General features: G+C 43.7%; 1 protein-coding gene across 6 annotated transcripts in view; it reads right to left on the reverse strand.

The window, feature by feature from the left end:
• ARHGEF28 (Rho guanine nucleotide exchange factor 28) overlaps window positions 1–15,515 on the reverse strand; it is a 239,388-nt gene that overhangs the window by 195,315 nt on the left and 28,558 nt on the right. For 5 of the 6 annotated variants that reach the window (XM_063453739.1, XM_063453742.1, XM_063453741.1 and 2 more), the window contains exon 2: window positions 4,384–4,427. In XM_063453739.1, the coding sequence (XP_063309809.1) occupies window positions 4,384–4,419 (36 nt within the window). In that variant the 5' untranslated portion in view covers window positions 4,420–4,427. Of the gene's footprint in view, window positions 1–4,383; window positions 4,428–4,769; window positions 4,818–15,515 lie in introns of all 6 variants that reach the window. The other variant, XM_063453738.1, reaches the window with a different exon arrangement.

Here is a 15,515-nt window from a genome sequence, read left to right on the forward strand (position 1 = left end):
GTGTGGGGGCAGTGTGTTTATGGGGCTAAAGTTCACTCTCACCACTGCGACCACCAGGAATACCTGGTGGTCACAGTGTTGAGAGTGAACTCTAGCCCGTAGCTCCAGGGCTAGAGTTTACTCTCGCAAGAGCCGTAACGTTGCCGTGGTAACCGCGGCAACGATCTGTGCTCGCGCAAGAAGGACCCAGAGGAGCTGCAGGCTGAGCTCCCGGGTCCTCTCTTCCTCCCTCCCCTGCCGGCTGCCCGCACGGTGCCTGCGGACAGGGGAGGGGGCAATTGCCCTCCTCTTACTCCCCCCTCTTCTTACCCCCCCTCCCCCTCTTCTTACCCCCTTCTTACTCCCACTCTCTTCTTACCCCCCTTCTTACTCTTCCCCTCTTCTTACTCCCCCCTCCCCCTCTCCTTACTCCCCCTTCTTACTCTCCCCCTCTTTTTACTCCCACCTCCCCTCTTCTTACCCCCTTTACTCCCCCCCTCTTCTTACTCTCCCCTCTTCTTACCCCCCTCCCCCCCTCTTCTTACTCTCCCCTCTTCTTACCCCCCTCCCCCCTCTTCTTACTCTCCCCTCTTCTTACTCTCCCCTCCCCCTCTTCTTACTCCCCCCTTCCTCTTTTACTCCCCTCTCCCCCTCTTCTTACCCCCTTCTTACTCCCCCTCCTCTCTTCTTACCCCCCCCCTCTCTTCTTACCCCCCCCTCTCTCTTCTTACCCCCTCTCTTCTTACCCCCCTCCCTCTCTCTTTTTACCCCCACTACTCCCCTCTCTCTTTTTACCCCCTCCCTCTCTCTTTTTACCCCCCTCCCTCTCTCTTTTTACCCCCCCTCCCTCTCTCTTTTTACCCCCCCTCCCTCTCTCTTTTTACCCCCCCTCCCTCTCTCTTTTTACCCCCCTCCCTCTCTCTTTTTACCCCCCCTCCCTCTCTCTTTTTACCCCCCCCCCCTCTCTCTTTTTACCCCCCCTCCCTCTCTCTTTTTACCCCCCCCTCCCTCTCTCTTTTTACCCCCCCTCCCTCTCTCTTTTAACAACCCCCTGCCTCTCTTTTAACAACCCCCTGCCTCTCTTTTAACCCCCCCTGCCTCTCTTTTAAACCCCCCTCCCTCTTTTAAACCCCCCTCCCTCTTTTAAACCCCCCTCCCTCTCTCTTTTAAACCCCCTCCCTCTTTTAAACCCCCCTCCCTTTTTTAAACCCCCCTCCCTCTCTCTTTTAACCCATCTCTTTTAACCCCCCCTCCCTCTCTCTTTTAACCCCCCCTCCCTCTCTCTTTTAACCCCCTCCCTCTCTCTTTTAACCCCCTCCCTCTCTCTTTTAACCCCCTCCCTCTCTCTTTTAACTCCTCCCCTCCCCCCTCCCTCTCTCTTTTAACCCATCTCTTTTAACAACCCCCCTCTCTCTTTTAACCCCCCTCCCTCTCTCTCTCTCTCTCTCTCTTTTAACCCCCTCCCTCTCTCTCTCTCTCTTTTAACCCCCTCCCTCCCTCTCTCTCTCTTTTAACCCCCCTCCCTCTCTCTCTTTTAACCCCCCCTCCCTCTCTCTCTCAACCCCCCCTCCCTCTCTCTCTCAACCCCCCCTCCCTCTCTCTCTCAACCCCCCCTCCCTCTCTCTCTCAACCCCCCTCCCTCTCTCTCTCAACCCCCCCTCCCTCTCTCTCTCAACCCCCCCTCCCTCTCTCTCTCAACCCCCCCTCCCTCTCTCTCTCAACCCCCCCTCCCTCTCTCTCTCAACCCCCCCTCCCTCTCTCAACCCCCCCTCCCTCTCTCTCAACCCCCCCTCCCTCTCTCTCAACCCCCCCTCCCTCTCTCTCTCAACCCCCCCTCCCTCTCTCTCTCAACCCCCCCTCCCTCTCTCTCTCAACCCCCCCTCCCTCTCTCTTTTAACCCCCCTCCCTCTCTCTTTTAACTCCCTCCCTCCCTCTCTCTTTTAACTCCCTCCCTCTCTCTTTTAACTCCCTCCCTCTCTCTTTTAACTCCCTCCCTCTCTCTTTTAACTCCCTCCCTCTCTCTTTTAACTCCCTCCCTCTCTCTTTTAACTCCCTCCCTCTCTCTTTTAACTCCCTCCCTCTCTCTTTTAACTCCCTCCCTCTCTCTTTTAACTCCCTCCCTCTCTTTTAACTCCCTCCCTCTCTCTTTTAACTCCCTCCCTCTCTCCCTCTCTCTTTTTACCCCCTCCCCGTAGCGTGGCCGAGCTGCTCTGCGTCCGCGGTGCCGGCCGGATTGATAGGAAGGTGCTCAGTGTGCACCTTCTGGTCAGTCCGACCGGGTACAGGAAACAGAAACTCCTGTTCCGCGCGGAACAGGAGTTTCTGTTTCCTGTACCCGGCCGGACTGACAGGAAGGTGCACACTCAGTGTGTGTGCACCTTCCTATCACTCCGGCCGGCACCGCGGACGCAGAGCAGCTCGGCCACGCTACGGGGAGGGGAGGTGAGAAGCTGCAGCCGCCTGAGCGCTCTTAAGAGAGCGCTCAGGCGGCTGCAGCATTTAAAGGGGCGGCCGGGCCCCCTGATGGCGGGCCCCCCTCCCGGCCGGGCCCTCGGACCATGTCCGAAGTGCCCGACCGGTCAGTCCGCCCCTGTCCGATACTTACTTCTACTTACTTCTAAATGAAAGTAAGATCTGAAACCATTTTTTCCATGCAGGCTGTGTGAGTCACAGCAAGATGAGGTGTGCTTAGGGCTGCACAGACTGAAACAAAAGTGATTTAACTCCTAAATGGCAGAGAATTGAGCAGTGAAACTGCAAAGGCACGATCTATACACTAAAACTGTTTCATGAAGCTATAGTTGTTTCGATGCCTGTTGTGTCCCTTTAATCTGTATATTCAGTGTTTTGCTATGAAATGTGGCATACACAGAGATGGCAGTTATTGGGCATCATTAGAAAACACATAACAATAGTTCCCAGGTGGCTAATGTAAATTCTGTGCAAATTTGGTTAATGTTGTCAGTACGCACAGCATACTGGCAACAGCCACCCCCCTGGCCTGTGTCCTCCTCTCAGCCAGCCCTCCATGACTGTCCTCCTGCAAGAGTGATTTCAGCAGACAAAAATCAGGTTGCAGGAAGAGCTAGCCAGAGGCTGGGACAGAATCAAGTTGTAGCCATTTCTTTATTTTTATTATTGGGAAGGAGGGGGCCCGAATAGGAAGGCGCAGTCTGATCAAAAACAGTCTTTTCTTACAACACAATTTTTTTGGTTGGAGTAACCCTTTTAGTCACATGTGGTTTAATAAGGTAACTTGAACTAAGTGTGAATCTCAGTTCAAGTTACAATCATAGTGAATTTATTCACTAGGGCCTAACACCCATTCTGGAGGTGAATTAACGCATACCTGTTTCTTTTAGTAGTTGTGGTTTAATAAGGATTTCAGCATATACAAAAATCATCAATCACGAAGCCAGATCATTTCTGCTCTAGCATCCCATAAAATCATTCCTTTATCTATGAGCATTCCTAGCTGAAGAAAGTAGTGAATAATGTTTAGCCTTAGAGGGTTAATTCAATGCTTGGGGGTAGAGCTTTTCTATTTAAATTGCCTTATTGGGCAATTGGAATTCAACACAGGGCGAAGCTCCCGCCTCTGTCTGACATCACATGGGCCTTGTGCAGTCAACAGACTTTTTTAAGCACAGAATTGACACTAAGCAGCCTGGAACGGAGTTTTGAGCTAAATCACGTGAACTAGATGCACCCCCAGCACACATTTAACAATAACTCAGTAAGTGCACTGTTGCAAGCAGAAACACTACACATATATAGTCCAACAATCATGACCGCTTCTAATCACCCAAGTGGTCATGGTGGTTGGAGTAACCCTTTAACAAGGTCTCTTGAAATGTATTGAGTCCCATAAACAGATTTGATATACCCCTCATTAACTAGACAGGACCGTATCAATCGTATTTCATCAATGGCGTATCGGCAGCTGTAAGGAGTATATTTCGGTACGGGATTACAGGTAAATTTATTAGCTATCTGCAACTTTTTTTTTCCCCCAACTAAAGTTGCTCATAATCGAAATTAAAAAAGGTACAGATTGAACATAGAAATAAATGTATTTATTTAGAGTGTTCTTCCTTCATAGTACAGCCACCAGCTGTGATTAGCAGTTACATGTTTACCGCCAAAGCAATACATTTTCTTATCTGTGATCACTACCCGAACCAGTGGAGGATGGGTCTGGTAAAGAGGAAGATTTTTAGGGCATAGAAAGAACTCCGGAGAAAGAAAATTGAAGAAAAAAGAAATACACACAGGAAAACTATAAATTGCATACAGGGAAATAAAGATACAGTACATTTATCAGCATATACAAGGGCAAAACTATTTATTTAATTTTTTAACACAACCCAATTAAGATAAAAACAAACAGTGTAGTAAACTTACATATAGTGGAACTTCCGAGTGGCTTAACTCCATCATCTTAACATCTACAGGAAGAAAGAAAAAGATGTGTTATATAAGATTATTGCACTGCAGTAAAAGCCGGACTGGCCTATACTGATAATGTATCTTTCCTGATTAACGTACAGTTCTAACAATGTGCCAGATGGATTAATTACAATTCTATTCTTTATTCAAACACTGCACCCGAACAGCACAATTCAAAAGTTAAGGTGTGTACCTCTTCAGGCCATTGCTAAACCCCATCTGCTCCACAAAGAAAAGTGGGAAGTGTTTCTTGCTGTCACGCATGTGGTTGCTACATAAATACATATCTGTAGACACTGGGGAGGAACTTATTCTTCGGGAAATAAAAAGAAACTTAATACCTGGTGTTCTGTTTAAATGCCTGGATTAATGTGCAACAAATAGCCGTGCTGTAAGAGAATTTTAAAATCAATACAAGGAATGGATGTTCAGCGATCTATTGTTAAGACTGCCTAACAATCATTTAACTATTTAACGATCTTGAAAATAAAGGAGCCGGCAGATGTAATATTGGTTTCATAAATTCAACCATATTTATGGAACTTAAAGGATCAACAAAATGCTGATTTTGGTCAGAGTAATCATATCTTTCCAGTTCCTACAACCCCAAAAAATAAATAAAATTGCTAATGTATACGCAAAATAATTACCACTTTATAAAAATATTATAGAATAAATTTTTTTTTTTTTAAACGATTCTCCTAAAAAGTGTCTCACCATAAATGATAAATAAATCCACAAAAGTATACAATAATGTGTAACAAAAATGAGAAACTCTACAAGTAAAAAACACACCCACCCAAGTGTGTGTGTATATATATATATATATATATATATATATATATATATATAACCTACAAAGGTCTCAATAATAAATGTGAAATACAAGCAGGATATAAACAATAACAAAACTTTAAAAAGGAAAAAAAAAAAACACAAAATAGTGTAATACAGATACAGATTATAAAAGGTGGAGGGGAGCACTCAAAACATGGAATTGAATTATGGGCACGTCTGGCAGTTAAGAAATTCTAATATTTTAAAGGAAAGAAGAGATATGCAAGGTATAAAATATGTTTTAATAAATTAGTGCACTTACAAACAGGATTAACGTAGATCGAGATCAAGTTCTCCCTACTGCCCAATCATCTACTGTTATGATTCTGCCTTGTTTGACGGGGTCCGGCATCAGGGAAGATGGCCTGAGGGGAAGATATGGGCAGCATTGGGGAGGGTGGGGGTTGTCCCGCAATTGGCTGTCTGTCACCAGTATGCAGATGACAGACGCCAAACATGCACAGAATTAACATTAACCACCAGTTCCAGGATGGTTAAGGATGGCCCAAGGACGCAGCACGAGGCGGAGTTACACCTCCAGCAGCAGAATGGTTAAATTCTTTCTGTGCAGCTTTTCATAGAGAATAGCTCCACATACAGACTAAAATCACTGAAGTGGTGATGGTGCTTTGAGTTACTCTTTAAATCAAGTGCAAAAAAAGTTTCTAAAAAAATAGAACTGTCTCGATAAAAAAAAAAGTGTGGTTGATGCATTCTGCTTTAGATAAGGATTACAATTTAGATGATGCATGGATTGGGGATGTAGAATATTGTACAGTGCACTCTAGTCACCCAGACCACTTCAGCTCATGGAAGTGGTCTGGATGCAGTGTCCCTGTCTCCCTAAGCCCTGTAATGTAAAACATTGTAGTTTTAGAGAAATGACAAAGTTTACACTGCCTCTAGTGGCTGTCTACCAGAGTTTCATGGAGTGAGGACATCCAGTGTCAAGGAAATACATTGATGCAATGCTTTCCTATGGGGAAGACCTAATGCATGCTGCCCTTGCCGCTCATGTGCATTAGATTCCCCACATCGTCTGACGAGGCAGATCACAACTCAGCGCCGTGGTACATCGGTACTGGAATCGGTTAAGTGAATAATGGGTTATTTAACCCTTTCTAACCTTGTATGAGTTAGAGGGGGCGCTGGGGAATCTATGTATTCTTAATACCAAAGTGTTCCTTTAAATCTTATTGCAGAGTACAATTTAATGTATACAATTACCAGCTATTTGACTAGCATAATGGGACGCTCCACCATCTAATTTATATGATGCAAGGATCTCTAAAAAGGGGTGTGTGTTTAGGGGATGACTAGGGAATAGAAGAGAGGATTCAGGGACTTCTGTACACACAAATTAGTTTTGCAATTAAAATGTTCACCAATGCTAATATTTTACAAGCATCCACTAATCCTTAACATTAATCTCAAGCCTTGTATGGCATAGACAGGGCAAGCGTTTAACTCATTATATTCAATTCCTTTACACCACAACATTTACTGGAAGGTTTGTACCCCTCGTTCTCCCTCCACATTTCTCTACACTCATGTTTATTCACCACAAACAACTCAAAGAGATTATTGCAGCAATGATGGCTTTTAAAAAAAGGAAAAAAAATCAAAAATAATAAGTAACTTAATTCCAATTGAAGATCAGCATTTTACTGAGCAGGTGGTTAGGTTATAAATATACCAACTTTTATAAAGCCCACTGTTGCATTACTACAAAGTCCATGGTGCCCCTGACATGACAGACTTACTAAAAATATCCTACATTGTATATCTTCCCTTATTGCACAGTGTGTTTTATTTAGAATTGCTGATCTCAAACGTTGTCATTTGCATGCTAGGGCCTGCAACAGCCTCCTATATGGTATGATGAAAGTTCAATTAACCGCGCAGGAGATAAGCACTTCTCAAGTAATCACACTGTGCTGTTTTATCGGATTGAAAATTAAACCTTTTTTAAATGGACTTAAATGTGTAAGTCATAACCATGGAAGGTGTGGCATGGCATGTGACATAAACAAAAAACATTTAATTATCTCTGAAATGGCAGAGAATTGAGCAGTGAGACTTTATGTGCATGATCTATACACAGGGGTGTATTAGCCGCAAGGCAAACAAGGCATTTGCCTTGGGCGGCATTTTTCAGGGGGCGGCAAAAAAAGCCGCCCCCAAATGCCCAGGGCAAATGCCTTGTTAGCCTTGCGGCTAACAAGGCATGCTGGGCGGCCGGCGGGCTGCTGGGAAGTGCGGGTAGGTGGGCGGCCGGCGAGGGAGCACTTCCTCTGAGCGGTCTGCTCAGCTCCCTCGCGCGCCGCAGAGTGAGGCTGGGAGCCGGAATATGACGTCATATTCCGGCTCCGCCTCCCAGCATCACTCTGCGGCGCGCGAGGGAGCTGAGCAGACCGCTCAGAGGAAGTGCTCCCTCGCCGGCCGCCCACCTACCCGCACTGCCCAGCAGCCACTGGACCACCAGGGAGACAGATATCCCCCCCCCCCCCAGCTTTCCCAAAGGTAAGGAGGCTGGGGGGGTTAAATTTAAAAAAAAAAAAATGTATTAAATATGTGAGTGATTGAGTGTGTTTGTATGTCTGTGTATGTCTGTTAGTGTGTGTGTGTGTGTATGTCTGTTAGTGTGTGTGTGTGTGTATGTCTGTTAGTGTGTGTGTGTATATGTCTGTTAGTGTGTGTGTGTATATGTCTGTTAGTGTGTGTGTGTATATGTCTGTTAGTGTGTGTGTGTATATGTCTGTTAGTGTGTGTGTGTATATGTCTGTTAGTGTGTGTGTGTATATGTCTGTTAGTGTGTGTGTGTGTATGTCTGTTAGTGTGTGTGTGTGTATGTCTGTTAGTGTGTGTGTGTGTATGTCTGTTAGTGTGTGTGTGTATGTCTGTAAGTGTATGTCTGTAAGTGTGTGTATGTCTGTTAGTGGGTCTGTGTGTGTGTCTGTTAGTTTGTGTGTTTGTGTGTGTGTATGTCTGTGTGTGTGTTTGTGTGCGTGTATGTCTGTTAGTGTGTGTATGTCTGTTAGTGTGTGTATGTCTGTTAGTGTGTCTGTGTGTGTCTGTTAGTGTGTGTGTGTATGTCTGTGTGTGTGTATGTCTGTGTGTGTGTATGTCTGTATGTGTGTGGGTCTGTGTGTGTGTGTTAGTGTGTGTGTATGTCAGTGTGTGTGTCTGTAAGTGTGTGTCTGTTAGACTGTGTGTGTCTGCTAGTGAGTGTGTCTGTTAGTGTGTGTGTTTCTGTTACCTAGTGTATGCGTATTTGTCAGTGAATGTGTGTGTGTGTATTTAGAAGGCGGGACGGGGGAAGTGTTCGGTGGGGGTGGCGCGGGTGGGGGGGGAGGGTTGGGTGAGGGTGGCGTGGGTGGGAGGGGGGCGCCTGAGTTTTGTCCTGCCTAGGGCAGCACAAAACCAGGATACACCACTGTCTATACACTAAAACTACTTTGCTAACCTAAATTTGTTTTGGTGCTTAGAGGGTCCCTATTAAGATGAGAGGACATGCAGAGGACAATTACGGGAAGCAGGCACCAAATTCAGCACGGAGAGCGTGCAAGGCTTTTTTTCCCATTCGTTCTCTAATATTCTGTATATCTATACGTCTGTGAATAGGTTTTTTCTACTCATTGTCTTTGATTTGCATTTTAATTTGTTATTGAGACATTTTCACAGTTTCTTTATGCTTATACTGTATATAAAGGCGTAAAGCTAACAGGAGCTTAATTAATGCTGAATTAACATTACTTTGTAAAACGTTTGTATTCCGGTCAAACCACGGCTTTCTCCCAATATTCATTTGGACTCATGACCTTGTGAAAACGTTTAGTCAGACCGGGGAAGCTGTAACGTTTTTTTAATTGCAGATCTGCTTCTCTGTAAACAAATCTGATTGAAGCCAAGTCATGTCTTTACTGCTTGGGAAAAAATGTGCACCTAATTGATCCTGCCTTGTTTTCAGCAAAGAAACTTGTAACTATCAACATAGTGCACAATTAAGAAAATGGGGAATTAAATTATCAAAAAGATTTGTCTTCTCCCTATATTAAAGCTACGGTTGAGAGTGGCAACTCTTGGGAAAACGATATTGCACAATTTTTATACTAGAAAATCATATGAATTAATATAGTCAAGCAGGGAAAAGCTTAGATATACATCTATATTGCCAAATTATTTTATTTTGCACATAGTGACTACAAACAGGTCATTTATCTTAATTGGTCATTGTGGTGGTATACCCTCGAGAAGATGGGCGTCTACCTCCTAAGTTGTCACTTTCCAGTCTTTGTAGCTCAAGAGTGATTATAGAGTGAGTACCGCTGTTTCACCCAAGCACTAGTCGAGACTTCATGAAGGGTAAAGAAGAACTGATTTATTGGGTCAAAAGCACACAAATTTATACACAGACTCCCAGCATGGGGTCTCCACTCAATGCAACAAGCCCGCCCAAGCGCCTCTGTGGCTGGGAGATAATTAGTTTAACCAAGAGCTGACTTAATCATCTCCCTGACACAGAAAGCCAAAAACATTAAAAAAAAAAAAAATATCTAGAATATTGCCATACATGCCATACATCCCCGGAAAGGTCTCTCTAGAGTGCTCATTCTGTCCAAAAAGTGCCTGGATCGGATATGGCTAGCCCGGATTAGTAGGAATTTAAAAGTTCAGCGGGACGCGGCTAGCCTCCGATCTGGCGCAGAGCTCCAGAGTGCTGGGTGGAGTTTCCCAGTCACCTTAAAGCACGGCTATTCCTCCCCTTACCCCCAAGTCTTAGGTGTCCTTCAAAGCCTCTCCACCTCCTCGGTTAATCCTTCAAAAAGTGCTTTGATTGAATGTCATGGGACCGAAAGTGCTCTGATTAAAGTTCATTAAAGCAGGGACACTGCTTTATAGTTTCAGGGTGATATCAAGTCGCTCCCGGTCAGACGCACCACGTCTCTGTGTCCCCTCTGGCGGAATCTAGATGGTTCTGGGCAGAGGGTTAGTCTACAGTGATATAGACCTTTTACTGGAGGTGGAGGGTCAGGGAGTCGTGTATCCTGGCTTAGATGACCAGAGGGTCTCTGGTCATCCACAGCCCGGCCCCCTACTGAATATATGGCTTAGGCAGAGATTACGCACTTCCTTAATATAATAATATATATAATATGTGAGGCTACAGTCCACGATGTCTGTATGGTTGTGGTATGGGGGCAATTACCAGTACTCCCCTTTCCCAGTACTCCCATGCAGACAGCATGCACTTTTTTTTGGTTAATGTTGTTTTATTTTGCAAACACCAAAGGATAGGAAAACACCTCTCAAACTAACTGTAGTATTGGTAGAATTGGTTATTGATTGAAAATTAGGGCTAAGGACTAAGAAGCCCGTGCACTAGGTCAGGGGTAAGCCTCCCTTCCCAACACCTGGAATTTCAAGGGTCGCCTTTGACCAAGATGAGAAAAAGGAACTTCAGGTTTATCAGCCTCCACGGTATAACGAGTAATATAAACGACCTGAAGGTAAACCTGTCAGCCCACACTATTTGTATATGGCCGTTTATTTTAAATATATCCCTAAAAATGAAATCATTTCTTGCTGCTGTAGCATATTGCTATAAAACTTGGTCATATAAACGTCTGCTTCAAGGTTGCACTGATTAACATGCTTGTGTAGCGTGCTCGTTGTGTAAGCACCTGTTTTTATGTTCATTATGGGAGTTGTACAGTAGTAAAACACCATCTGCTTCTGCCTCCCATACGAACGCTTCCACATTTTCCTGCATATGTTATGTGTTACCTACAATGTCAGGTTCGAAATCACACACTTGTGGCCTTTGTGTTCACAGGGTCCAACTGACCCCACGCCTGCCAGACTCCTGAATACAAAGACCGCAGCAAAGTCTCTGTTGATCATTAAAAGTCATTTAGATTTACACTGTAAGGTTCTTTGAGCAGGGTCCTCATCAACCTATTGTTACTGTAAACCATTTTGTAATTGTCTCATTTATTGTTAAATTTCCACCTAATAATGTTATTATATGTTGCAAAATACGTTTGCACTATATAAATACTAATAATAATAATAGTGGGATTATTATTATAGGGGAGAAGAAAAAGTGAAAGTAAGTATTGTTGCTTGTAAATATTTTATAATGCGGGTAATAAATAACAACAGTTATAGCGTTATTGCTACAAGGGACATTATAGGCACCCAGATCACTTTATCTTATTGAAGTGGTGTCGGTGCAATGTCCCTGCTGTCCCCTTAACCTTGCAATGTTAATTATTGCAGTTTCTGATAAACTGCAATAATTACATTGCATGGCTAAGACTGCCTCTATTGGCTGTCAGTCAGCCACTAGAGACACTTCCTTCGTCCTAGCGCTCTGCATGAGGAATTTCGTGTCAATAAACTCCCCACGGGAGGAGCAAAAGGGGTGGGTATGTTTAGTACCATAACTACTACAGAGACCTTGCATATTTTGGTTAAACTGCTTTGGCGCAGTGTGACAATAACCAAGAGCTTTCCCCGGCTCCCAGAGAATGCCTTTCCTTTCCAGTCACATTGATAATTTTGGGATAGGACAATGTACAGTTGCTAATATGCTTGTAGTTGTAGTCACACAAATTCAAATTAATTTTGGAAACTTTCCAGTTTGTTGTGACTTTAACCCCTTAAGGACACATGACATGTGTGACATGTCATGATTCCCTTTTATTCCAGAAGTTTGGTCCTTAAGGGGTTAAATGAAGTCTTCTAAATTGCACATTTGTATACATAATAACACTGATGATTGTGGTGACCTGGTAACATTCCCTGAGGTTGCCCGAACCTAGGTTTAATTTTCCCAAACGGATACGTATCCCCCTGTTCGTGGACCGAACATAACTTGTGTGGTCCCCCTCTTTATTGGCTCAGAACACCGACCACCCTTGGCTTTTAACTGCAAGTAAGACATTAACTCGAGTGCGTGGAGCCCATTTCGGCTACACAACCTCGCGAACCCCGTCAAAGATGGTACCGCGCTCCATACACTGTCCCGACCAGCTACACAAACCACATTTGGAAGATAGAACTTCCGACTGGTGGGAGTATTCGCTACCTAAGAGCAGGGGGAGCATTCATCGGTGTTCGTACAGAATCCCCCGAACGGAGACATAGAAACATAGAATGTGACGGCAGATAAGAACCAGACAGCTCATCTAGTCTGCCCAATTTTCTAAATACTTTCATTAGTCCCTGGCCTTATCTCCTGAACACAGGCAGACTGGCCGCTGCCCTGGATTCTCTGGAACTCTTTTGGGGCATCCCCTTGTGGCCGGGCGTTCAAAACTTCGCCTGAATGGCGATACAGTTTTACTGAACAGATCTAAGCACTATGTTGGTCGCACAGACACAGGCTATTCGGGGATTTAAGACTTGTGGAGTTCCTGTAATATTTTCCTATGGTTTGGGGGAGATTTATAATATTGTGTTACTTCCTGTAACCTGAGAGCTAGCCTTCCAAGGACTCAATCATCTCCCTGACACAGACGCCGGGGAGAGGGGGTCTGTGCATAAAAAGCCAAGTGTGGCACAATAAACCTCAGTTGACACCCAGAACTGTGTGTCGTCCAGTTACTGGGTGAATGGGCTATAATCACTGAACAGCACTTCTTTACAGCTCCAGAGGATCCTAGGAGAGATATTCGGTCTTCGGATTGCAGCTCCGCTACAATGATGATCTTTTAGATTTAAAGGAACATTCCAAACCTTGCTGTAGTAGTTATGGTGCCATGAGTGGTTATGGTGCCAGATGTGCCCTGGTGCCCCCTACTGTAAGTAGTCAGACTGTTCATGATGGTTTGACTTCTTATCAGGGACAATGCTCTCTCTGTAGCTGCTAGGAATGCTAAAATCTCCTGTTCGGTCCAGCAGTGCAAGGCCAGCTCATTGGCTAAGATCATTATCTGATCACTCTCAACCAAAGAGCCAAGATGTGCACTGTAAAGGAGTCTGGGAGCGGAGCCTGCTAGACCCCAGGTAAAAAGTGAAACCATTCTATAATGGTTTAAATACTTACATTGAGGGGAGCCAGGACACTGCAGACATTATAATCACAACAGTGTGCTCTAGTGGTTATCGTGCTTTGAGTGTTCTTTAACTTGTGTTCTAAGAGTAGAACAGAAAGTAACAACATTCATTATTTGGCATTCGCATCTTGCAATTTATAACTTTAGTTTGTTAGTTTTCCTCCCTCAAGGGACAGCCAACATTCACTACAGATTGCTTAAATCAACAGCAGCGAAGGTTTAGCAGATACCATGGTATATTTAAAGTGTTCCATTCACAAACAATGCACGGAGCCTTAGGTTATCGCATGGACCTTTGTTACAGCAAAGAATTTGTTATATTTAAATTTGATAAACAAAGGAAATGGATGTCTGCCCTGCACAGAACCAATAATACAAAATGGTACGAACCTCACAGTGATACAATCTTTATATAATTCCACCGAGCAAGTGCATACGAGGACTCAATACAAAGAATAAAATGTGCAGTCTAAGTACCATAGTATGTTGGTCTGTGGCCTAGTCAACAGTAAAACACAGCCCAGTTTACAGTCCTCAGTGAGACTGTATATTGAGCAGTTACAATTATATGTGATGACTGGAACTGCTCTTTGGGGATAAACTACATAATCCCTTACTCCTTCTTAAGGCATCTCATCAGGTTACAAGAGGGGTCAGACAAACCCACTAAATACTGCACCAAAGGCAGAGCAGGATTAAGCGTAATGCAGCCATCTAGGTCCCAGGGAATGACAGGGGCCCCCGGAACCATGAATTTGCTTGGCACAATTAACAATGCCGATGTGAAGAATAAATGGAGGTCCCAAACTGTTAACCGGTCTCGTGCCCGTGGGATCTTAATCCTGTGACCAAGGGACACATTAACCCCTTAAGGACCAAACTTCTGGAATAAAATGGAATCATGACGTGTCAGACATGTCATGTGTCCTTAAGGGGTTAAAAGAAAACTTTTTTATTTTCTTTACAATCTCTTGCCATTTTTTAAAATTGGGATCTATATGTAATGTGTTAAAACAAGTTTTTATTTATTATTATTTTATTATTTATATAGTGCCAGCTAATTCCGTAGCGCTGTAGAACGGTGACTAATGTTTTAATAATGTTATAGCTTACATTCTATTGTAGATCTTTTTTTATACATAGCTTTGTATTGTTTTAGTAAGATATTACAGCTACAATGCTATGGGGAAATCATTTTAGATCATGGTTGTATAGTTTCTCTTTGAGTCAAAATAAGAGCTATGGCTAAGACTTTTTTCCCCTTGTTCCCCAAAGAGAAAACTTAGTTCTTCGTGTGAAAAAAACGGAGGTTTCTTTAGAATTTTACAAGAGAACGAATGATGAATAGGGTAGATGCAATAATTCACATAACCATATGTAAAATATTGAAAAAACCCTATGCATAGCCTACCTCAAAGCTGCGAGATAGGGGGTAACCCAGAAAAAATACACAGAAAAGGGAGACCCTTGAAACAAGGGGATCCTGAGAAGCAGCTTTGGACACGGAAAGGGCACTTGAATGCCTGGTAACAGGAAAGAGAGAGAGAGTAGTAGGAGAGAAAGCAGGTAAAAAAACCTATGCGATACCCCCAACTTCCTTAATATACCATACTTATACAGAGTAGTAATAAGTAGCCCAACACAGGGACTATAAGGAGGTAACAGACGAAAAAAAACCCAAAAACCTCTCCAATAGCTGCCTAATATAGTATAGCCTGTGGAAACATCCACCTGGACTAAGGCAAGCTAGCTAAATACCTGATACCACTAGCAAACTAAAGGGTCACCTAATGAAAAACTACTAAAGTGCTACCTAAATAAAGTGTAAAGCAAACATAAGATAAAAGAAAAAAAAAAAAAACCTAAGAAAAAAATAAAGTGAAGGAAACGCTCGACGCGCGTTTCAGCGTGAATACACGCCGTCGTCAGGAGCCAGTTACCAGGCATTCAAGTGCCCTTTCCGTGTCCAAAGCTGCTTCTCAGGATCCCCTTGTTTCAAGGGTCTCCCTTCTCTGTTCTTTAGAATTTTATTGTCTGATTTGTCCTTTAACATAGTAATGCGTGGCCAAAGGTCTATAAAATAATTATTCTTCTGAATAAATGCCCTGTGAATTATCTTTTTGTTATTACGGTACATATGTTTGTGTAAGAAAATATAAATTAAAATATTACTCAAAAATGTTATCA

Source organism: Pelobates fuscus, chromosome 5, assembly GCF_036172605.1.
Source record: "Pelobates fuscus isolate aPelFus1 chromosome 5, aPelFus1.pri, whole genome shotgun sequence".
Lineage (NCBI taxonomy): Eukaryota > Metazoa > Chordata > Amphibia > Anura > Pelobatidae > Pelobates > Pelobates fuscus.